The following is a 24782-nucleotide window of genomic DNA, read 5'->3' as shown; positions in this document are numbered from 1 at the left end:
TCTTTTGACCCAGTCCTCTCCTCATAAACAGTAGAAGGTGTTACCAGCCTGAGGCTCATCAGAGAAGAAGGAATGGCAGTCAGGTGCCTGCCAACCGTGGTCCAGGTGAGTGAGGGATTGCTGTGGGCTTCCCCCTCTAAATTGCCTTAGGAGATTTGAATGTAGTGGTTGAAGCGGGTGGGCCTGTTTCTTTCCCCTGACCAGGAGCTTTTCTCCCAGTCCAGTCTCACTCAGGAGCCTGACCCGCTCCTGCCCCCCCCCCCCATCTTGGGCACATCCTGGTGGGTGTCAGAGCTCAGGAACTTGCTAAAGGTCACCTAAGTGACACAACTGGAAATGAAACCCAGGTTGGTCCAAAGTGGAAACCTGCACTCTTTCCACTAGCAAGTAAAATAAGTGTCTAAAGTGGTAAAGGCAGTACCTAACATAGGAGTGATAGAAGAGAGAAATTGGAATGCTTTCTTAGAAAGGTGGGATTTACTGGGCTTTTTTTTTTTTTTTTTTTTTTTAATGATATTTGGCTTTTTACTTCAGAGGAATATTGGGTACAAATGAAATCATTCTAGTGGTATGTTTTCAATTTCAACTAATTACTAAAAAGCTTTGAGCAGTGCTAACTTCTTTAGAATAAGGGTATGGACTCCACTTTGAAGGAGACATCATTCATTTGAGTGTACAAATTCTGATGAATTTGGTAAATTTGTTCTAATTCATTCACACTTAAACCTGTCCAGGGCAGGAATCTGTGGCAGAAATCACTGGAAGGGCTGAGCAGCCGATTGAAAGTGCCGTGTCAACCCAGTCCCAGCTCACTGGTTGCTCACCCTTCTCCTTGGTATCTAGCTTGTCCTTTAGAACCCATGTCAGGCACCACTTTTTCTTTGAAACCTGTCTTCACGGTGCCAGTCCACTGTGATATTTCTCTTCCCTAACCTTTTCCTCAAATTCATTGTTGGTGTCACACAATTATCTTGTGTTTATAGGCTGCCATAATTTTGGTTGCCATTCAGCAGACCTGTACTAGGGATGTAAAATGTGCCAGGTATTAGATCTATGCCCATGATACAAAGGTGAACAATGGTCCCTGACAGATTGGTTCATGGGTTCAGTCCAACAAATGTTCCTTGGTTCAGCCTACTTTGTGCAAGGCTCTGGGTGCAGGTAACAGAAACCTAACTCAGACTACCTTAAGCAAAAGCAGGCATTTATTGGAAGGATACTGGGATATTGCCCAAAATCCAAAGGCCAAAATGCACCTGTACTTCAGCAATGCAAGTGGGGTCTAGAATAATCTAAAAGTCCTTTCTCTTGGACCCTTGCCTTTCTTCTCTGGGCTTCTACTTAACTCTTCTTTCTCAGTTCACACCAGCTCCCTTGGCCTCTCAGCCAAGAGTTTCCACAGAAGGTACTAGTTGTGATCAGAGGGAACAAGGTCACATTGTCCAGAAGGACTGTTTCCATGGGAACTGTGTATGTGTGTTGGGTTCAGCTGAAAAAAAGCAGGAGTTGCTGAATAACATTCATAACAGGTGCTGGGTACATGGGCCCTGTTCTAGAAGACATGACGGGAAGACAAGGGAGCTGTGGAAATGGTCCATAGCTTCTTGGAGTTAACAGTCCAGTGGGGGAAACCAAAACTCAGTAAAGTGGGACAGTGCTTGGATGGCCCTGCACAGGTGATATGGGAGCAGTTGAGGAGGGGTGCTGAAGAGGTAATGCTGAAGCCAAGACCTGGGTAGGATTGGTCATAGGGGTGGGGGTACAGGCAGGGCTGTGCAGATTGATGGAGATGGGAGAAAATGTTTTGGGCAAGATGAACAGCCAGTGTGAAGTCCCAGTGCTGAGGAGGCCTGTCTTCTTCACAAGGTATTTTTCTTCAGGGGAACGAAGTCTGATAAAAGCTTGACCCGTAGGAGACCCTGAGGAAGTGCTTCCCTTGTCACAGAACACCATCCCCCTTCTGTGCTAACAGCCCTGCAGATGGTCACAGCATTTCCCAGAGACTCATGTGAGGGAGTAGCCACCAGTCAACGGGGATGGGTTTGCCCTTACAGGAATCAGTGACCTTCAAGGATGTGGCCGTGCTTTTCACCCAGGATGAATGGGCGCAGCTGAGCCCTGCTCAAAGGGCCCTGTACAGGGATGTAATGCTGGAGAACTACAGCAACCTGGTGTCCCTGGGTAAGTGGGAGCCTCTGAAGGCTCATCTTCATATTTGGAGATTACTTTGGGACCCTTAAACTGGTTCCATACAGAAGTTTGGGTTGGGAGTGAGGTGTTCTGAGGATGTTATCTCAATGCCTATCCTTTGTGTCCTGGGCACAGGGCTCTTTGGAGTCTAAGTGCAGATGTCTCAAAGGTGACTAGAGGTCGAATCCTCCCTCCCTTCCAGCAAAGAGAAGGACAGGAACAGATTCTCTGTGTCAGGCCCAAACTATCTTTTCCTCCTTCTGGGAACTGTTGTCTACCCTGGGCCCCTATCAGGTCACCTTTTCCAGGAAGTTCCACGGACCAGATCTCATCCTTGCAATGATTTTATCTCTAGTATGAACAGATATGGCCCATTTTTTTTTTTCCCTCAAAAACAGGACTCTTAGGACCCAAGCCAGATACGTTTTCCCAGCTGGGAAAAGGGGAAGAATGGATGCCGGAGGACTCCTTGGGAGGCTTCTGTCTTGGTAAGCATCCTGCATGTGGGAGGCATTGGGAGGAACACAGCACGTGCGCCAGGCCTGTGTACTGAGAAACGAGCATCTTTTTCCCTTCATGTTCACCTCAATACCTTGTTGCCACATTTGTCCCCACGTGCATGTGGCACTCCTTTCTTCTGGCAGTTTGTGCCTCCCTGGATCCTCCTTCCCATGATTTTTCTTCTCTCTCTATTTGGCGTAGATGGACAGCTCCCCACTGTGCTTGTGTGTCCTGTTGTTCCCTTCAGCATCTGACCGTGCATCTCTGCTCCCACTTCTTCAGTGAGGAGGAACAGCATGGGTTACACACAGCTGAGCAGCTTCTGGTCCTCAGGGCCAGTCACCATGTGCCTACTGAGGCAGCTCTTCTAGCTAAACATTGCACATTTCTTCAACCCCCTTCATATTTGTTCATCCACGTGTACCTGCATTCAGCATTTAATCATTCTCCACCTTCTGCTGGTGCTGCACTGGGCTGTAAGCAGCATACGAGCACAGCCAGATTTTTTGCCTCTTTTGCTGTATTGCTCATGCCCAGCAAAGTGCTTGGCACCTAGTAAGTGGCAAAGACTTGTTGCCTGGGGATACAGAGAACACGACAGTTTAGTGGCTGTTACTTGTTTTGAGGAACCCATTGGATCTGGTAGCTTAAGAACAGGAGCAGGGGTGCCTCTCCCTAAACCCCCCAGTATTTTAGAGAGCTATTGGCATATTCAAGACATTACATTTCACTTTCTGCCAGAGCTTGGCCAACTGTAAAATATTTTTAAAAACCTTTTGTTACTGATTTTTCACAGGGGCCCAATGAAGTAGGCAGGACTTTATATCCTACAGTAAATAACTGTTTACTGGAATGTCTAGGATCTAATCTGTTATGGAATTTATATGTCTTAACTCCAAAACTCAGTTATCAAAAAAGTCTTTTAACTTACCCCAATAGCATTCTGAATTTGTATGTTCTATTACACCCAAACTAAGGCATTTTTAATATTTCACTCAGTATTATATTATACAAGCAGTGTTATAACAAAAAAAAAGACAAGGGATGGGAATTAAAAGAAATTAATCCACTGTCCCAGTACTCTGGCATAATAACATCATTTATTCTTCCATTATTCATCATTGACACTGATTCTTTATTGCACTTCTGAGGGGGGATTGTGAAGATGAAGAGGACTTTTATGCCCAGAAGGGATTTTATAGTCAGGTGTGAGTAATGACATGAAAAACCATGAGGTCATGGTTCAGTCCTTCCCAGATGCCTTTCACAAGCCTCTGTTCCAGCACCTCTTGTTTCTGAATTTCCTGGACATCCTAAGCTGTGAGCTGATTCACGAAGGATGATTAGTGGTCAGCCAGTCAGACATGGAAAGAAATCTTATATTTCCCAATAAACTTTTGGGTTTTTGTGTTGTTGTTGTTTGTTTGGTGTTTGGTTTTTTGTTTTTTGTTTTTTGGCTGCACCACGCGGCTTGCGGGATCTTAGTTCCCCAACGTTAGTTCCCCGACCAGGGATCGAACCCAGGCCCACAACAGCGGAAGCACAGAGTCCCAACCACTGGATCGCCAGGGAATTCCCCCAGTAAAGTTTTATAGTTGTTCCTTCAATTTCCTATTAAAGTTATAGTTTTGTTTTTTAATAGAACTACCTCCTTGTTTTTCAACTGGAAATTGCTGCTGTAAAGAAGTGGTAGTCATTTCCAAATATTTATTCCCCTCTTGTCACTCTCCAATTCTTATTCTTAAAGTGTTCACTGAATCATTTTTAGTATAGTTTTTTCTTATTTCTGTTTCACTTCTTAATGACTGGCTAGGACTTCAAAAACCATGTAGAACAATGATAATAGGTTTATCTCCGATTTTTCAAAGGATCGGATCTAGAACTTTTCCATTGTTGCATCAATCACTCCTGGATTAGAAAGACACTTAATTTTAATAATAGTAAGAAAAAGTCCTTCTGATAGCTTTCTTTTAAAATTTTTCTCTTCCCTGGGCCATGATCTAGTGTAGGCAGGGAGCTGACATTTGAGCCCCTGTGGGTCAGCAGTGTGCTGGGTGATCTCCAGGGATTTGTTAGCCGCCCCATTTCAACCTTACAACCCGTGAGGCAAATATGATTAACCCCACTTACAGAAAACCCAGGAAACTGAACTTCAGGCTGGTTAACTAATATCAATGTATTTAATGTTGCCATTTTGTTGCAAGTCAGGATGAGGGTTAAACCAGTGTGACCCTCAAATGGTGTCATTTCCGCCCCCCCTTCTCCAAAATAGCTTTAATTCTACAGAAATTGTTTACTCAGTAAACCTAAAGAAAATGGCCTGATCCCTTAATTTGAGTAGTTTGCTAATAACTTTTTACATGTTTTCCTTATTTATTAATCTGTTTAGTTTCTTTTTGTTATATCAATTGTACATTTTGCCCTTTAGCTTTAAATTATCTTTTCTTGAGCCATAAAATGTCTTCATTTACAACTGTGCATGGTATTCATCTATAATTTTAACATTCTATATCCTCTTTCTCATTTCCAAGTTTATCTACGTTTTTTTCCTCTAAAATTTGTTGAGACTTTTTGTAGAGAACCAGCTCCTATTTCTTTTACATGCTATAATTTTATTTCGACACTTAGCATTATTATTTCCTTTTTTTTTTTCCTTTTTTTACTTAAAGCAAATGTATTTTGATACTGTAATCCTATCTACAGAACAGAATATGTAACATTTTTGAACAGCCTGAAGAATGGGCAAACACCCCCCATACCCCGCTCTCCAGCTGAAGAAACAGAGCAAAGCTGCATATGTGAAGTTCGATGTGCCCCTCCTCATCAGATCTTCCTTCTTTCATACCAGAGAGCCACTAGCTTGAATTTTACATTAGCTCCTGTGCTGCTTTTCTTGCTCTTTACCACATTTATCCATAGCTCTGAGCAATATTGTTTAGCTTTGCACACTTTAAAGCTTGATATATATGTATTGTACTATAGATACCTTTCCACAGCTTGCATTTCTTTAAATCCTTGTTGAGATGTGTAGCTCTAGTCATTTTTAACTGCACTTTGATACTCCTTCAATGGCTATACCTTTATTTAACTATTTTCTTGCTGATAGACCTGTAGGTTGTTTCCAGACTTTTTGCTGCTTTTTGAATAATGCTGACCTGAATATTCTTTTTTTAAAAAATTAATTTATTTATTTAATTTTGGCTGCATTGGGTTTTCATTGCTGCACGCGGGCTTTCTCTAGTGGCGGTGAGCGGGGGCTACTCTTTGTTGTGGTGCGTGGGCTTCTCATTGAGGTGGCTTCTCTTGTCGCGGAGCATGGGCTCTAGGCGTGCGGGCTTCAGTAGTCGTGGCGCGAAGGCTCAGTAGTTGTGGCTTGCGGGCTCTAGAGTGCAGGCTCCGTAGTTGTGGCTCACGGCCTTAGTTGCTCCGCGACATGTGGGATCTTCCCGGACCAGGGCTTGAACCTGTGTCCCCTGCATTGGCAGGCGGATTCTTAACCACTGCGCCACCAAGGAAGTCCAGACCTGAATATTCTTGTACATACTTCCTTATACACATGGGCCTTGTTTGGGAATTTCTTTAAGTGTATTCATAGGTGCAGAAATAGTGGGTTTAAGAGTATATGCTTCTTCAGCTCTACTAAATGGTCCCAGATTGCTGATTAAATTAGTTGATCCAAATTATACTAATAGTTGATGCAGGTTAGTTGATGTTACTTTGGCAAGTAACAGGAACTTAACCAAAATTCCTAAGAAATGGTATCTCATTGTGGTTTTAATTTGCACTTCCTTGTTTACTGGTAGAGTTGAACATCTTTTCATATGTTGATTATTTGTGTTCTGTGACATATTCATATTCTTCGTCCATTTTTCTGTTATAGTTTATCTTTTTCTTATTCACTTGTAGGACTTCTATATATAATTAGGAATTGAATACTTTATCAGTTAATATGTGTGCCAGTCTATAGCTTATCTTTTCTCTTTCTTTACTAGCAGAAGTTCGTAATCAGTCTTTGTCTTTTTTTTTTTTTTTTCACACACACACACTGTGTTTTATTTTTACAAGAGATAAATAGACTGACACCAAGCATTGTACATGGATGACCACAACAAAAGCAACAATGATTGCAATTACCAAACATGAAACACACTCATACTATGTCATAATATTGACATTCAGTCCAGTAATCCTCCACTGTAACAGCTCCTTTACTTTGCAGTGAAAATTGATTTGTATATTCTTTGCCTCTGAGTCCTTGTGGGATTTTTTTTTTTTTTTAAATTCAGACAGAAAGTCACAAAAATTATTCTCATCCTCATCAGTTCACTCAGTCCCATGTAATTCATTTTTTTATTCATCTTGATCTTTTGTTAGCACTTTTATGAGTTCATCAGTTTTTCATTAGAGTTCTGAAAATGCTTATTCATTCAGTTCAGCAGTACAGTCAGTTACCAGAAACCTGTACTTGTCAGAGTCTTTTCCATGAATTTCTTGAAGATGAAACCCTTTTATAGGAACATATTTGCAAAAGCATCAGAGTACACCCAGAACTGTCTGTAAATGACAAAAGACTTAAAAATGACCACGGTTAAAGATTTGATGAAAGTTCATAATAATGCAGTTGACAAGAAAATTAGTTATTTCTGAGATATACATTTTAAAGTAATAACTAGGATTATTACTTATAACATTATACCAGAACATATAAGATTTTTAGAAATTTCATGTAATGTCTGAAACATTTATATTAACATATTTCCATACATATTTCCATACAAATACAAATATAAGATTTTTAGAAATTTCATGTAATGTCTGAAACATTTATATTAACATATTTCCATACATATTTCTCTTGCTGTGATTTATGTCAAAGAGTGTTCTTCCTATGTTTTCCTCTAAGAGTTTTATAGTGTCCAGTCTTATATTTAGGTCTCTAATCCATTTTGAGTTTATTTTTGTGTATGGTGTTAGGGAGTATTCTAATTTCATTCTTTTACATGTAGCTGTCCAGTTTTCCCAGCACCACTTATTGAAGAGACTGTCTTTTCTCCATTGTATATCTTTGCCTCCTTTGTCATAGATTAGTTGACCATAGGTGCGTGGGTTAATCTCTGGGCTTTCTATCTTGTTCCATTGATCTATGTTTCTGTTTTTGTGCCAGTACCATATTGTCTTGATTACTGTAGCTTTGTAGTATAGTCTGAAGTCAGGGAGTCTGATTCCTCCAGCTCCATTTTTTTGCCTCAAGACTGCTTTGGCTATTCGGGGTCTTTTGTGTCGCCATACAAATTTTAAGATGATTTGTTCTAGCTCCGTAAAAAATGCCATTGGTAATTTGATAGGGATTGCATTGAATCTGTAGATTGCTTTGGGTAGTATACTCATTTTCACAATGTTGTTTCTTCCAATCCAAGAACATGGTATATCTCTCCATCTGTTGGTATCATCTTTAATTTCTTTCATCAGTGTCTTATAGTTTTCTGCATACAGGTCTTTTGTCTCCCTAGGTAGGTTTATTCCTAGGTATTTTATTCTTTTTGTTGCAATGGTAAATGGGAGTGTTTCCATAATTTCTCTTTCAGATTTTTCATCATTAGTGTATAGGAATGCAAGAGATTTCTGTGCATTAATTTTGTATCCTGCAACTTTACCATATTCATTAATTAGCTCTAGCAGTTTTCTGGTGGCAGTTTTAGGATTCTCTATGTATAGTATCATGTCATCCGCAAACAGTGACAGTTTTCATTCTTCTTTTCCAATTTGTATTCCTTTTATTTCTTTTTCTTCTCTGATTGCCATGGCTAGGACTTCCAGAACTATGTTGAATAATAGTGGTGAGAGTGGACATCCTTGTCTTGTTCCTGATCTTAGAGGAAATGCTTTCAGTTTTTCACCATTGAGAATGATGTTTGCTGTGGGTTTGTCATATATGGCCTTTATTATGTTGAGGTAGGTTCCCTCTATGCCCACTTTCTGGAGAGTTTTTATCAGAAATGGGTGTTGAATTTTGTCAAAAGCTTTTTCTGCATCTATTGAGATGATCATATGGTTTTTATTCTTCAATTTGTTAATATGGTGTATCACATTGATTGATTTGCGTATATTGAAGAATCCTTGCATCCCTGGGATAAATCCCACTTGATCGTGGTGTATGATCCGTTTAATGTGTTGTTGGATTCTGTTTGCTAGTATTTTGTGGAGGATTTTTGCATCTATATTCATCAGTGATATTGGTCTGTAATTTTCTTTTTTTGTAGTGTCTTTGTCTGGTTTTGGTATCAGGGTGATGGTGGCCTCATAGAATGAGTTTGGGAGTGTTCCTTCCTCTGCAATTTTTTGGAAGAGTTTGAGAAGGATGGGTGTTAGCTCTTCTCTAAATGTTTGATAGAATTCACCTGTGAAGCCATCTGGTCCTGGACTTTTGTTTGTTGGAAGATTTTTAATCACAGTTTCAATTTCATTACTTGTGATTGGTCTGTTCATATTTTCTGTTTCTTCCTGATTCAGTCTTGGAAGGTTATACCTTTCTAAGAATTTGTCCATTTCTTCCAGGTTGTCCATTTTATTGGCATAAAGTTGCTTGTAGTAGTCTCTTAGGATGCTTTGTATTTCTGCGGTGTCTGTTGTAACTTCTCCTTTTGCATTTCTGATTTTATTGATTTGAGTCCTCTCCCTCTTTTTGTTGATGAGTCTGGCTAATGGCTTATCAATTTTGTTTATCTTCTCAAAGAACCAACTTTTAGTTTTATTGATCTTTGCTATTGTTTTCTTTGTTTCTATTTCATTTATTTCTGCTCTGATCTTTATGATTTCTTTCCTTCTGCTAACTTTGGGTTTTGTTTGTTCTTCTTTCTCTAGTTTCTTTAGGTGTAAGGTTAGATTGTTTACTTGAGCTTTTTCTTGTTTCTTGAGGTAGGCTTGTATAGCTATAAACTTCCCTCTTAGAACCGCTTTTGCTGCATCCCATAGGTTTTGGGTCGTCGTGTTTTCATTGTCATTTGTCTCTAGGTATTTTTTGATTTCCTCTTTGATTTCTTCAGTGATCTCTTGGTTATTTAGTAACGTATTGTTTAGCCTCCATGTGTTTGTCTTTTTTACGTTTTTTTCCCTGTAATTCATTTCTAATCTCATAGCGTTGTGGTCAGAAAAGATGCTTGATATGATTTCAATTTTCTTAAATTTACTGAGGCTTGATTTGTGACCCAAGATGTGATCTATCCTGGAGAATGTTCCGTGCGCACTTGAGAAGAACGTGTAATCTGCTGTTTTTGGATGGAATGTCCTATATATATCAATTAAGTCTAACTGGTCTATTGTGTCATTTAAAGCTTCTGTTTCCTTATTTATTTTCATTTTGGATGATCTGTCCATTGGTGTAAGTGAAGTGTTAAAGTCCCCCACTATTATTGTGTTACTGTCGATTTCCTCTTTTATAGCTGTTAGCAGTTGCCTTATGTATTGAGGTGCTCCTATGTTGGGTGCATATATATTTATAATTGTTATATCTTCTTCTTGGATTGATCCCTGGATCATTATGTAGTGTCCTTCCTTGTCTCTTGTAACATTCTTTATTTTAAAGTCTATTTTATCTGATATGAGTATAGCTACTCCAGCTTTCTTTTGATTTCCATTTGCATGGAATATCTTTTTCCATCCCCTCACTTTCAGTCTGTATGTGTCCCTAGGTCTAAAGTGGGTCTCTTGTAGACAGCATATATATGGGTCTTGTTGTTGTATCCATTCAGCCAGTGTATGTCTTTTGGTTGGGGCATTTAATCCATTCACGTTTAAGGTAATTATTGATATGTATGTTCCTATGACCATTTTCTTAATTGTTTTGGGTTTGTTTTTGTAGGTCCTTGTCTTCTCTTGTGTTTCCCACTTAGAGAAGTTCCTTTAGCATTTGTTGTAGAGCTGGTTTGGTGGTGCTGAATTCTCTTAGCTTTTGCTTGTCTGTAAAGCTTTTGATTTCTCCATCAAATCTAAATGAGATCCTTGCTGGGTAGAGTAATCTTGGTTGTAGGTTCTTCCCTTTCATCACTTTAAGTATATCATGCCACTCCCTTCTGGCTTGCAGAGTTTCTGCTGAGAAATCAGCTGTTAACCTTATGGGAGTTCCCTTGTATGTTATTTGTCGTTTTTCCCTTGCTGCTTTCAATAATTTTTCTTTGTCTTTAATTTTTGCCACTTTGATTACTATGTGTCTCGGCGTGTTTCTCCTTGGGTTTATTCTGTATGGGACTCTCTGCGCTTCCTGGACTTGGGTGGCTATTTCCTTTCCCATGTTAGGGAAGTTTTCGACTATAATCTCTTCAAATATTTTCTCTGGTCCTTTCTCTCTCTCTTCTCCTTCTGGGACCCCTATAATGCGAATGTTGTTGCGTTTAATGTTGTCCCAGAGGTCTCTTAGGCTGTCTTCATTTCTTTTCATTCTTTTTTCTTTAGTCTGTTCTGCAGCAGTGAATTCCACCATTCTGTCTTCCAGGTCACTTATCCGTTCTTCTGCCTCAGTTATTCTGCTATTGATTCCTTCTAGTGTAGTTTTCATTTCAGTTATTGTATTGGTCATCTCTGTTTGTTTGTTCTTTAATTCTTCTAGGTCTTTGTTAATCATTTCTTGCATCTTCTCAATCTTTGCCTCCATTCTTATTCCGAGGTCCTGGATCATCTTCACTATCATTATTCTGAATTCTTTTTCTGGAAGGTTGCCTATCTCCACTTCATTTAGTTGTTTTTTCTGGGGTTTTTTCTTGTTCCTTCATCTGGTACATAGCCCTCTGCCTTTTCATCTTCTCTATCTTTCTGTAACTGTGGTTTTTGGTCCACAGGCTGCAGGATTGTAGTTTTTCTTGCTTCTGTTGTCTGCCCTCTGGTGGTTGAGGCTATCTAAGAGGCTTGATGGGAGGCTCTGGTGGTGGGTAGAGCTGACTGTTGCTGTGGCGGTCAGAGCTCAGTAAAACCTTAATCCACTTGACTGTTGATGGGTCGGGCTGAGTTCCCTCCCTGTTGCTGTGGCGGTCAGAGCTCAGTAAAACCTTAATCCACTTGACTGTTGATGGGTGGGGCTGGGTTCCCTCCCTGTTGGTTGTTTTGCCTGAGGCAACCCAACACTGGAGGCTACCCGTGCTCTTTGGTGGGGTTAATGGCAGACTCTGGGAGGGCTCACGCCAAGGAGAACTTCCCAGAACCTCTGCTGCCAGTGTCCTTATCCCCACGGTGAAACAGAGCCACCACTCGCCTCTGCAGGGGACCCCCCAACACCAGCAGGTAGGTGTGGTTCAGTCTCCCCCAGGGTCACTGCTCCTTCCCCTGGGTCCCGATGCACACATTACTTTGTGTGTGCCCTCCAAGAGTGGGATCTCTGTTTCCCCCAGTCCTGTCAAAGTCCTGCAATCAATTCTCACTAGGCTTCAAAGTCTGATTCTCTAGGAATTCCTCCTCCCGTAGCCGGACCCCCAGGTTGGGAAGCCTGACGTGGGGCTCAGAACCTTCACTCCAGTGGGTGGACTTCTGTGGTATAAGTGTTTGCCAGTCTGTGAGCCACCCACCTAGCAGTTATGGGATTTGATTTTACTCTGATTGCGCCCCTCCTACCGTCTCACTGTGGCTTCTTCTCTGTCCTTGGACGTGGGGTATCCTCCTTGGTGAAGTCCAGGGTCTTCCTGTCAATGATTGTCCAGCAGCCAGTTGTGATTCTGGTGCTCTCGCAAGAGGGAGTGAGAGCACGTCCTTCTACTCCGCCATCTTGGTTAATCCCCCAGTCTGTGTCTTAATGATCTTTATCTTAGTGCTTTCTGTGTTCTGTTTATATAATGCTTTCTACCCTTAGATCCATGAGGGAAGGACTTGGTCATGTTTGCTCTTGTATCTCAGCTCACCAGGTCCCAGTATGTATTTGTTGAATGAAAGCATGAATTTTTTCTAATAATAATTTACTTTTGTCTTTTTTTTTTCTGTATAAATCTTATCAGAGGTTTGCCTTTTTAATTAATAAATAATTTTTGACTTTACTGATCCTTTCTATTTTATCTTTATTTCATTAATTTTTGCTCTTCATTATTTCTTTCCTTTGACTTTTTTGAAGCTTATTCTGTCCTTTTTCTTTATTTTTATATTAAATTTCATCACAATAATGCATTTAGTTTAACGAAACTACAATGTTTATTATGAAAACTGATGGCCTCTTATCCCCCCTTATCCCCATTCTCTCCTCTTTAGAAGTAACCATTTTCTCTTCTTTCAGCTGATTATTTGGTATATTTGTTTCCATGTCTCCAAAGAATGTGTTTATATTGCTACCTCTTGACTTTTCAGTTCTAGGCATTATTTACTGAATTCCTTCTATAAAAAGTGAGGATTAAACTCACCTCCCCAACTATTTGTCTTACTACCTTTTCCATTCCCTGTCCTCCCAGTAGAGTTATAGTGTACTTAATGGTCAGAGAAATAGTCATTGTTTACATTCTGAAGCACTATTCACAGCTGATCCATGAAGTAAATCCTGGCAACTTTTGCTTTTGCTTTCCTAAGCAATCTTTCCCAGGGTTCATTTAGTTTAATTTAATTTAATTTAATCTCAGACCTTCTCTAGTTGTCTGCATCTCGATTCTCAAGACTTTTAGATCAGAAGTCCTTCTGACAATTTCATTTTCCTGGAAAAGTCTCTTCTGGAGCCATCTGACCTGCTCCGTTCTGGAACGGTAGGTGCCTAGCTGTCATCCTCCTGCAAATCCCATCTTTCCTGGCCTGCATGTCCCACATCATCCTTTTTCTTGGCTTATCTCTTCATTTGCACATGTCTTCCAGTAGCTTCCTAAGAAAGGATGCACAGGAATAAGTTTTTGGTAACCTAGCAAGTCTGTAAGTGTCTTTTTTCTGCCGTAACACTTTCTGGATAGTTTGACTAGATAGAATTCAACACTGGAAATCTTTTTTCTTCAGAATTCTGAAGACATTGCTCTGTTGTTTTCTAGACCTAAGTCTGCTATTGAGAAATCCAAAATCTTCAGGTTCTTCATCATTTGTGACCTGTTTTTCCTCTCTGAAAGCTTGCGGGATCTCCTCATTTACTCCAGTGTTTCTCAGTGGTGTATCCTGGTGTGCTCCTATACTTGGATCCACTGAGCATTGGTGAGCCTTTCCATCTAAATTTCTGCCCTGTGGATCTTGGACATTTTCTTTTAGCATTTTTTAATTTCCACCTTCAGTTTTCTCTATTTTCTCTTGATGGAATGCCTGATACCACCTGGACTGGTCTTCTAATTTTATCTTTTTATTAAAATTTCCATCTTTATGTTTTTTTTGTTCTACTTTTTGACAGGTTTCTTCAGTTATGTCTTCCAGTTCACCTATTGAGATTTTTAAAATATTTTTAATCAGCTTCATTAAAGTATAATTTACATGCAATAACATTCACCATTTTAAGTGTAATATTTGATCAGTTTTGACAAATTTATCACCAAATCAAAGGAATAACATTTTTGTCATCTCTAACCAAAAATTCCTTCTTACCTCTTTGCAATTAATCCCATCCCCTGTCCCCAGCCCCTGGCAACCACAGGTCTGCTTCTGTCACTGTGAGTTTACTTTTCCAGGATTGCTTTTCCGTTGCCTAAAAATAGTTGTTTCATTTTTTCCCTGGTTTTCTAATTGTTTATGGTGGGAATTCTCTGTTGAGTTTTCAAATTCTGCCATCCTTTTTAATTTCCAAGAACTCTTGTTTTATTTGTAAGCTCTTATTCGTGTTTTACAATTGTAATATTTTACCTCTAAACATAATGATTTCCAAAAACACTTTCATCTTCCTTTATAGGCACTGTGTTCTCAAATTTTCTCTTTTATTGTTTTGATATCTCTTTGGTATCTCTTTCATGTTAGAGGCTTTCCTCAGTTGGGAGAGGGAAACCTTCCAGTTCCTCTGAGTTGGGGAAGGGATCTGAGGGCATAAAGGCTTCATAAACTGACCTTAAACCAAAACTCCTTATTTTATCCTCCCCCCTCTCAGATGTACTTGATAGTGCCAAGTCTTGAAACTTTTGATGATTTGGAGGAAATTGGGTTAGTTTCTGGTCCCTCCCTGGGGGTGACCTCTTGACTACATTGTATAGAGTTTCGATCATACTACTTGCATGCCTTGCTTGATACCCTAGAGTTATTGAAATGTACTTTAAAACCATACTTTTTTTTTTTTAGTGTGGCCCAATGCAGCTACAGGTACTGGTCCTAATTCAGCCCCCGTGAAGTGACCTGGGCCCCAGTGAGAACTGACTCTGAGGGTCCAGTCTTTCCCCATCTCAGTTCATCTTCAGCGTGGTGAAACCAGGGTGTGTTTGACCCCCTCTTGATACACAATTAGATGAGTGTTTTCCTGTAACACAAAACATTAAAAAGCCAATTTTCTCATATATAGGTGATGTTTTATGATCACAATCAAGAAAAGGCTTTAATAAACATAGCTATCTAATAGCTGCTAGAAAAGAAAGCTAGCAATTGGTTGTTTTTATTGAGCCAAATTATTATTTTTGAAAGCCACTGCCAGATTTTTTAAAGTAAACTTTTATTGAAGTAATACTAACACAGGAAAATACATAAATTATAAGTGTACAGCTCATCAGATTTTTACAGTATAAATACATCTGTATAACCAGCACCTGTATCAGGAAATAAAATGTTCCTAGAACACCAGAGATCCCCTCCTATCCCCTCTGTTTCTTTTGTCCTGAAGATAATTACTACCCTGACCATAACTTTGTTTTGCCTATTTTAAAACTTTTTATAAATGGAATCTTACGTGTCTACTCTTTTGTGTCTGGCTTCTTTGCTTCCACAGTGTATTTGAGATTCATCCATGTTGTCATATGTAGCAATAGTTGGTTCATTCTCATTGAGGTATGATATTTCACTCTGTAAACCTACCACTATTTATACATTCTACTGTTGCTAGACATTTGGTATATTTCTGGCTTGGAGCTATTATCAATAATACTGGAACTATTATGAATATTCTTTTTTTTTTTTTTTTAATTTTTATTTATTTATTTATTTATTTATGGCTGTGTTGGGTCTTTGTTTCTGTGCGAGGGCTTTCTCCAGTTGCGGCAAGTGGGGGCCACTCCTCATCGCGGTGCGCGGGCCTCTCACTATCGCGCCTCTCTGGCTGCGGAGCACAGGCTCCAGACGCACAGGCTCAGCAATTGTGGCTCACGGGCCTAGCTGCTCCGCGGCATGCGGGATCTTCCCAGACCAGGCCTCGAACCCGTGTCCCCTGCATTGGCAGGCAGACTCTCAACCACTGCGCCACCAGGGAAGCCCTATGAATATTCTTGTACATCTTTTAGAGAATGTATGTTATACATTTCTCTTGAGCATATAGCTAGGAGTACTATGTTCATGAGTAGGCAAGCTTTTTTTTTTTTTTTGGCTGCATTGGGTCTTAGTTGCAGCGCACGGACTTCTCTCTAGTTGTGGCGTGAGGGTTTTCTCTTCTTTAGTTGTGGTGCACAGGCTCCAGGGCGCGTGGGCTCTGTAGTTGTGGTGCGGGCTCCAGAGTGCGTGGGCTCTGTAGTTTGCGGCATGCAGGCTCTCTAGTTGAGGCATGTGAGCTCAGTAATTGTGGCTTGTGGGCTTAGTTGCCCCACGGCATGTGGGATCTTAGTTCCCTGACTAGGGATCGAACCTGCGTCCCCTGCATTGTAAGGTGGATTCTTTACTACTGGACCACCAGGGAAGTCCCTGCAAGCTTTAATAGAAACCGCCAAATAGTTTTTTTAAGTGGTTATACCAGTTTATACTCCAGCCAGCAGGATATGAGGGTTCCATATCCTCTTATATACTTAGTATTGTCATTAAAAATTTGTTTTTCACCATTCTAGAGGATATATGGAGTATCTCATTGTATCTCAACTTATGACTGATGAAGTCGATCATCTTTTCATTTTTTTATTGATCATTTAAATATCCTCTTTTGTAAAGTATCTATAAGTCTTTCCCCTATTTTCTATTTAGTTGTCTAATCTTTCCTTAATGATATATTGTAGGGTTGTACATTTGGGATTTGATCCTCTGTCATATAGATACATATGCATTATAAATATCATTTCACACTTTGAATAATGGTGTTATTTGGTAAACAGAAGTTCTAAATTTTTAGGATAGTCCAATTAATTGGGGTATTTCTTAAAGTTAATGCTTTTTGTGTCCTACTTAAGACATTTAACGCCATGAAGATCTTCTGTGTTTTCCTTTAACAGCTTTATTCTTTTGTTTTTCATATTTAGGTCTACAATCCACATGGAAGATTTATTTTCATTATTTTCCATAAAGGTATTCAGTTGACCCAGGATCATTTACTGAAAAGACTATCTTTTTCCCCATTGTACTGCAGTGTACCTTTGTCATACATATGGGGACTGCATGTACATAGGTCTGATTCTGGGTCTATAATCTGTTCCGCTGGCCTGTTTGTATACAGACTGGACTTCCTTAAATGTTCAGAGGAATTCACTAGTGAAGCCATCTCTGCTTGGAAATTTCTTTGTGAGAAGGTATTAAATGGAAGATTCAATTTATTTATTAGATGTAAGACCGTTCAGATTTTCTGTTTCTTCTTGCATCTGTTTTGATACACTATACCTTCCTAGAATTTAGTCTTTTAATTTATTAGCATAAAGTTTCCTCATTATGTTATCTTATAAATCTCTTTAGAATTTGTCTTGATGTCACCTTTATCATTCTTGATAGTGGTAATATGTGCCTTCTCTCTTTCTCCATTAGCCTTGATAGAGGTCTATCAATTTTTTATTAAGTTATCGATTTCTGTTATTTTTATTATTTCTTTCCTTCTCCTTTGTATTTAATTTGCTATTTTTCTGATTTCTTGAGATTGATAATTGATACAGAAAGATAGATGTACATTTCCTTCTAACCATGCTGTAGCTGCATTTTGTAAGTTCCATTTCATGGTTCTATTATCATTTAGTTTAAAATATTTTCTAATTTTTGTTTTGATTTCTTCTTTGCTTTATCAGTTATTTAGAAATATATGGACTAGTTTTAAAATATCTGTGGATTTTCTAACCATCTTTTTGGTATTTTGTTATTCATTTCTGCCATAATTCCACTGAGTTCAGAGTACACATTCTGAATGATCTCTGCCCTGTGAAATGTGTTCATACTACTTCACATCCCACTATATGTTCAGTTTTGGTAAATGTTCTATATGCACTTAAATATGTATATTCTGTCATCGTTGGGTATAGTGTTGTAAGTATATCATTTAGATCAAGTTTGTTTATCTTGTTATTCAGATCCCCTATTCTTCTTTTTTTTAAAATTAATTAATTAATTAATTAATTTTTGGCTGTGTTGGGTCTTCGTTTCTGTGCGAGGACTTTCTCTAGTTGCGGCAAGCGGGGGCCACTCTTCATCATGGTGTGCGGGCCTCTCACTATCGCGGCCTCTCTTGTTGCGGAGCACAGGCTCCAGATGCGCAGGCTCAGTAGTTGTGGCTCACGGGCCTAGTTGCTCCGCGGCATGTGGGATCTTCCTGGACCAGGGCTTGAACCCGTGTCCCCTGCATTGGCAGGCAGATTCTCAACCACTGCGCCACCAGGGAAGCCCAGATCCCCTATTCTTAATGGTTTGATTTCTGAGTTATTGAGAATGGTATGTAAACATATCTCACTATCATTGTTAAGTTTTCTCTATTTTTCCTTTTTATTTTCTCAATTTTTACTTTATACATTTTGAAGTTATATTATGTGAAAATGTAGATTTGTTATATTTTCCTAGATAATTGAACCTTTTGTCAATATGAACTATCTTAAAGCCTGTTTTCTCTAATATTATGAGATTTGTCTGATATTACTATAGGTATACCAGCTTTCTTGTGGTTAGTTCTTGCTTGATAAATCCTTTTCCATTCTTTTCTTTCCTTTTATTTCTGGATCTATATTTTTGGTATTTCTCTCCTGAGTGCCATATAGTTGGATTTTATTTTTTTAATCCAGCCTCACAACCTTAGTTTTTTAATAGGATAATTTAGACCAATTACTAATATGTATAGGATTGGATGTCTGCTATTTCATTATTTGATTTTAATTTTACTCACCTGCTATAGGTCTGTTTTTTTTCTTGTCTTGCCTTCTTTTGAATCAACTATTTTTATTGTTCCGTATTCCAATGAGTTTGTATCTTCTTTAACTAGTCTTAACGACTGTATGAGCTTGTATCTTATTTAACTAGTCTTTTATTGGTAAGTCTAATAAGTAAAACCAGCTTATTACTATCCAAAATAAATAATTCCCAGGCAATGCTAATAGCTTAAAACAATTCTATTTTCTTTCTTTCATCTTTTGTGTTATTTTTGCTATGTATTTTAATTATGTATATATTTTCAGCCTCTCAAGACATTATAATTATTGTTTTGTGCAATAATATTTTTATTTACCCACATATTTACTCTTTCCATTGCCTTTTCTTACTTTTACACCTGGGATTATCTTTCTTCTGCCTGGAACACTCCTTTTTATTTTATTTTTTTAATATGGGCCTGCTGTTGACACAATCCCTGTTTTTATTTGTACGGAAATATCTATTTCATATTTACTTTTTTGGGACATTTTGTTTCTATTGAGTTCTAGTTTAGCAATTATGTTCTTTCAGCACTTCAGATGCTATTTCATTGTCTTCTTTTTTTTTTTTTTTACACAATTACAGAGTTATTTTTTAAATTTTATTTATTTAATTTATTTTTTTATTTTTGTCTGCGTTGGGTCTTTGTTGCTGCACGCAGGCTTTCTCTAGTTGTGGTGAGCAGGGGCTACTCTTTGTTGCGGTGCGCGGGCTTCTCGTTGCCGTGACTTCTCATTTTGCGGAGCACAGGCTCGAGGTGTGCGGGCTTCAGTAGGTGTGGCATGAGGGCTCAGTAGTTGTGGTTCACGGGCTGTATAGCGCAGGCTCAGTAGTTGTGGCACACAGGCTTAGTTACTCCACGGCATGTGGGATCTTCCTGGACCAGGGCTCGAACCCATGTCCCCTGCATTGGCAGGCGGATTTTTAACCACTGTGCCACCAGGGAAGTCCCTATTTCATTGTCTTCTGTTTTCCCTTGTTTTTGGTTGAAAAGAGAGCTATCGGTTTTATTTTTTTCTCTTTTAAAGGTAATATATCTTTTCTCTCAAGGAAATTTCAAATTAGTCTTATGTTTTCAGTAGTTTTACTATGGTGTACCTAGGTGGATTTTCTCTGAATTTATCCTGCTTGGAGTTTGTAGTGCTTCTCAAATTCATTTTTCAACCTTTTTTTAAAAAAATAGTGTTTTTGCCCCATTCTTTTCCTCCTCCCATTCCAGAACTACAGTCACACGTGTTAATAAACGTTTTCACCATGTCTTATATGTCTCTTTAAATTTTTTCCTCCAGGTTTTACCATGGATATTTTCTGCCTATGTATTTTTTTTAGTTCACTATTCCTCTCTTCTGCTATGTCCGATATGCTGTTTTTTAAAAATATTTATTCATTTTATTTATTTATTAAAAAAATTTCTTTTGTCTGTGTCAGGTCTTTGTTGTGGCATGCAGGATCTTCTTGTTGCAGCGCACAGGCTCTTCATTGTGGCATGTTGGCTTCTCTAGTTGTGGCATGTGGGTTTTCTCTCTCTAGTTGTGATGCTTGGGCTTCAGAGCATGTGGGCTCTGTAGTTTGCTACACACGGGCTCTCTAGTTGAGGCGCGCAGGCTCAGTAGTTGTGACGCGCGGGCTTAGTTGACCCGCGGCATGTGGGATCTTAGTTCCCTGACCAGGGATCAAACCCCTGTCCCCTGCATTGGAAGGCAGATTCTTTACCACTGGACCACCAGGGAAGTCCCAATGTCCGATATACTGTTAAAGCTATCTATTCAGTTCTTAATTTCAGTTATATTTTTCAGTTCTAGAATTTTCATTTGATTCTTTGGTTCCAATTCTCTGTTAAAATTCTCATTCTTATCTGTTTTATTGAACATGTTAGTCACACTTATTTTAAACCCCATGTCTGATAATTTTGGTATCTGAGTTCTGAGGGTCTTTGTCTATTGTCTGTTTTTTCTCTTGATTCAATAATTTCTTAGTACTCCTGGTACTTTTTGACTGAATCCTTGACATTATATGTGAAGGAGTGAATAGGCTCTGGATGATGTTATGTTCCTCCAGAGAAGATTTGCCTTCCCTCTGGTAGACAGCTGGAGTACAAGCAAACCACCCTAATCCATCCACCCAGGGACTCATTAGCTGGAGATTGGGTTGAATGTTTGTGAAGCTTTACCTATCTCTTGTTTGCCCTTGCTGCTATGTTGTAGCCCTCCAGGAGTCCCAACCGAGAGCTTTACACGTTTACTCTGACCACTGTTCACCCCACAGCCCCCCAGAAGGTCCTGAACTCCAGTTTTTGGCTCAACAGTACTGTAAGACTATAGAGAATTCTGAATTTCTGCTTAGCTTAGTCTCTTGCCATGAGAAGCTTAAGAATTCAGCAAATTCTCTGAGGGAAAAAAAACACTGTTAGGATCACCTCTATATTTCCCTTCTATCCCAAATATTAGACTATCACGTTGGCCTCAAGTGATATCTGATGCCTTTAGACAGATTTTTTTTTTTCAATTCAGATTTTTCGGGTGTTTTTTGCAAGAATCTGGTCTTCCACAGGCTACTCTGTCAGGTCCAGAAGCAAAAGTTAGTTCTTAAGATTTTGAGATTTGGCAAACCTGGTGTTTAACTTTAAACATTCTTTGTTTTGAGCAAGGATATATTATTCTAAGCTTACAAGGATTTTAGCCTTAAAGTGCACCTGTTTAACTTTCTTTTCCAGGTAAGTACAAGGAGTTTTATTATTATTATTATTATAGCTCTTTATAGATTTTCTAGAGTGAGTAGGAGAAAAAAACATTGAGGGAGGCTTGTTCTTGATAGGCTTTCCCAGGAATCTTTGCATCATCTGTGTTAGTATCAAGCCCTTATCATGCATTTCTTAGTACAAAGTCTTAAATAGACTTAACACAAAAGACAGATATTCACAAATATGTACAGAAAACTAGTATGCATTCAGAACTCTGCTTGTTAATATGAGGATACCCATGAGACCAAGTGAGACTGTTGTTGAGTAAGTGTGAAATTTGTTTGTGGGGAGAAGAATCATTTTGTCAGACACTTCTTGGGACCTTGGCCCAGATCCCAGTAGCAGAGTCCCATTTCTAATGACTAGTATACTCCTTTCCCCAAATTCAGGGCCTTGCCTCCAAGACATACTGGATATATCCTGGCAGATTTGCTGCTTTGTTCCTAATTTTTTATACTCACATATACATCCTCATGGTACATTTTCCTTATATCGATGTCACATTATTGATATAGGTTTGAAGATGTTGCTTCCTCACCGGTAGCAGGAGGTTCTAACTTTATTAGTAGATATCAGTGTTTCACAGGCTCTACAGTAGCCTAACTTTTTATTTTCCATCTGAATGCTAAAATGAGTCTATAAAACATAAATGCTGGTTTTAGTAGTTACTCCGAAGCTGAACTTTTTTTCTACCAAGTGTTGACCTCTAGTTTTAATGGTTTCTTAAGGTCACATCTAGGTTATTTTAAAAACCATATCACTAAAACAGATAAGGTACATTTTTTTCTTATCTGTTAGCATAGTGTGGTCTCACAGGTTTTCTTTTGAGGTTTCAAAATTCAGGTAACTTCTCTGTAATCGCAAAGAAAATAAATATTGTACTCAGGATCCCAGCTCAGGCCTGTGACTTCTGAATGCCAGCTCCGAGCTCTCCTGCTTCATACATTGTATAGTTGTCAACCCCTTCCTGCCATGTCCTCTGTTCACCTCTTCTCCCTTTTCCTGTTTTATCTCCACTTCAAGAAATCTTCAAAATTACAACCTCTCTGTTAGCATTATAAACAAGGTCACGTTCTTATCCCAACTAGATGTTTTACTAGGATAAAACAGACATTTTTATTTTTGATATCTTTCAGACTGGATGACTACACCTGTGAGTAAGAAATCAACTTTCAAGGCAGATATTCCTGAAGGAGAATTGGGTCACTGGATGATAAAGGAAAGATTCACTAGAGATAGTCACTGGAAATATGATACACTGTTGGAATGGCAGCATGGAAGCCAGGAGATAAAGTTGCAGCAAGTGATGCTTGCTCACGAGAAAACTTCATCTGTGGTTGGTGACCAGAAATGTGATGAATCTGGAAAGCACTGCACCATGAGCTCATCCTTTGTTGAGAGTCAAGGATTTCAGTCTAGCAAAAATGCCTTTGAGTGTAGTGAGTGTGGAAAAGTCTTCACTAAGAGTTCAACCCTCAATAAACATCAGAAGATTCATACTGAAAAACTTAATGCAAATCGGAAAATTCTTATTAAAGAGAAACGATATGAATGTAGAGAATGTGGGAAAGCCTTTCACCAGAGCACACACCTCATCCATCACCAAAGAATTCACACTGGTGAGAAGCCGTATGAATGTAAGGAATGTGGCAAGGCCTTCTCAGTGAGCTCCTCACTTACCTATCATCAGAAAATTCATACTGGAGAGAAGCCTTTTGAATGCAACTTATGTGGAAAAGCTTTTATCCGAAACATACACCTTGCCCACCATCATAGAATACATACTGGAGAGAAACCTTTTAAATGTAACATATGTGACAAAGCCTTTGTGTGCAGGGCACATCTTACCAAACACCAGAATATTCATAGTGGAGAGAAACCCTATAAATGTAATGAATGTGGGAAGGCCTTCAATCAGAGTACAAGTTTTCTTCAGCATCAGAGAATTCACACTGGGGAGAAGCCTTTTGAATGTAATGAATGTGGGAAGGCTTTCAGGGTGAACTCTTCCCTCACTGAACATCAAAGAATTCATACTGGAGAGAAACCTTATAAGTGTAATGAATGTGGGAAAGCTTTCAGGGATAATTCATCCTTTGCTCGACATCGGAAAATTCATACTGGAGAGAAACCTTACAGATGTGGTTTGTGTGAGAAAGCCTTCAGGGACCAATCAGCCCTAGCCCAGCATCAGAGAATTCATACTGGGGAGAAACCTTATGCGTGTAATATATGTGAGAAAGCATTCAGTGACCATTCAGCCCTCACTCAACATAAGAGAATTCATACTAGAGAAAAACCTTATAAATGTAAAACCTGTGGGAAAGCCTTTATCCGAAGTACACACCTGACTCAACATCAGAGGATTCACACAGGAGAGAAACCCTATAAATGTAATAAATGTGGGAAAGCTTTCAACCAGACTGCAAACCTCATTCAGCATCAGAGACATCATATTGGAGAAAAGTGATATGGAAGAGCTTTGAGACTAAGTGTATTAATTATTGAATGCAAGAGAATTTCCATTCTACAGAATAACCATGAAAGCTTACATGAAGATAGTCATTTTATTTACTGAGAGTCAAGGTTCACAGTAGTGTGGGTTTTGAGAACTTAATGGCAAACACTCCTCATAGTTCAGAACTGCCTCAGTTGAATAGTCTGAATTAGTCTGAATTACCAAGTATCAGAACGAAAATGGACCTTCATTAACAACATAGAAATTAGTTGACCATTAAGAGAAATTATAAAATTGTAAAAATTGAGAAGCACAGGAACAAAAAACTAAGAAAATGGTCTATAAGCATTTTACTGTACTTGATTCTCTTATATAGGAGGGTTTCTACCTTTAATGGAACCCTTTGTTTTCCTCACCCCCACTGCTTACACCCAGTGTAAAGAAAGTGCAGTCACCTGTGCATTGGCCCAGGACTTAAATTATGCTTCCCACCTTCTGCTTCAAACCACCTTTTGTCAGATTTCCCTGGTTTGTGTGTCCGTTGGCTTCTTACCTGTATTCTTCTCCTGGGACAATTCATTTGAACCGTGTGTTGCTTTTTTTTTTTTTTTTAAAGATTTATTTATTTGATTGATTGATTGCTATGTTGGGTCTTCGTTTCTGTGCTAGGGCTTTTCTCTAGTTGTGGCAAGCGGGAGGCCACTCTTCATCGCGGTGCACGGGCCTCTCACTATTGTGGCCTCTCTTGTTGCAGAGCAC

General features: G+C 39.0%; 1 protein-coding gene across 2 annotated transcripts; it reads left to right on the top strand.

The window, feature by feature from the left end:
* ZNF454 (zinc finger protein 454) lies at positions 1-24662 on the top strand. 2 transcript variants are annotated; one of them, XM_036849053.1, is made up of 4 exons: positions 1-105; positions 2055-2181; positions 2589-2678; positions 22702-24662. In XM_036849053.1, exons 1-4 carry the CDS (start codon positions 73-75, stop codon positions 24033-24035), a joined length of 1584 nt encoding a protein of 527 aa, XP_036704948.1. In that variant the 5' UTR covers positions 1-72; the 3' UTR covers positions 24036-24662. The 2 variants fall into 2 exon arrangements, with proteins under 2 accessions (XP_036704948.1, XP_036704949.1); XM_036849054.1 differs by having other exon boundaries at positions 50-105; positions 2097-2181.
* The last annotated feature ends 120 nt before the right edge of the window (positions 24663-24782 follow it).

The sequence above is a fragment of the Balaenoptera musculus genome, chromosome 3 (genome assembly GCF_009873245.2).
Source record: "Balaenoptera musculus isolate JJ_BM4_2016_0621 chromosome 3, mBalMus1.pri.v3, whole genome shotgun sequence".
Lineage (NCBI taxonomy): Eukaryota > Metazoa > Chordata > Mammalia > Artiodactyla > Balaenopteridae > Balaenoptera > Balaenoptera musculus.
Note: the sequence above shows the minus strand (reverse complement) of the source record. Positions and strands in the feature narration are given on the sequence as shown.

Coding starts and splice junctions, on each gene's coding strand:
- ZNF454 (XM_036849053.1), top strand. CDS start 73: ATGGCAGTCAGGTGCCTGCCAACCGTGGTCCAG. Junction 106..2,054: donor GCCTGCCAACCGTGGTCCAG/GTGAGTGAGGGA, acceptor TTGCCCTTACAG/GAATCAGTGACCTTCAAGGA. Junction 2,679..22,701: donor CTTGGGAGGCTTCTGTCTTG/GTAAGCATCCTG, acceptor GATATCTTTCAG/ACTGGATGACTACACCTGTG.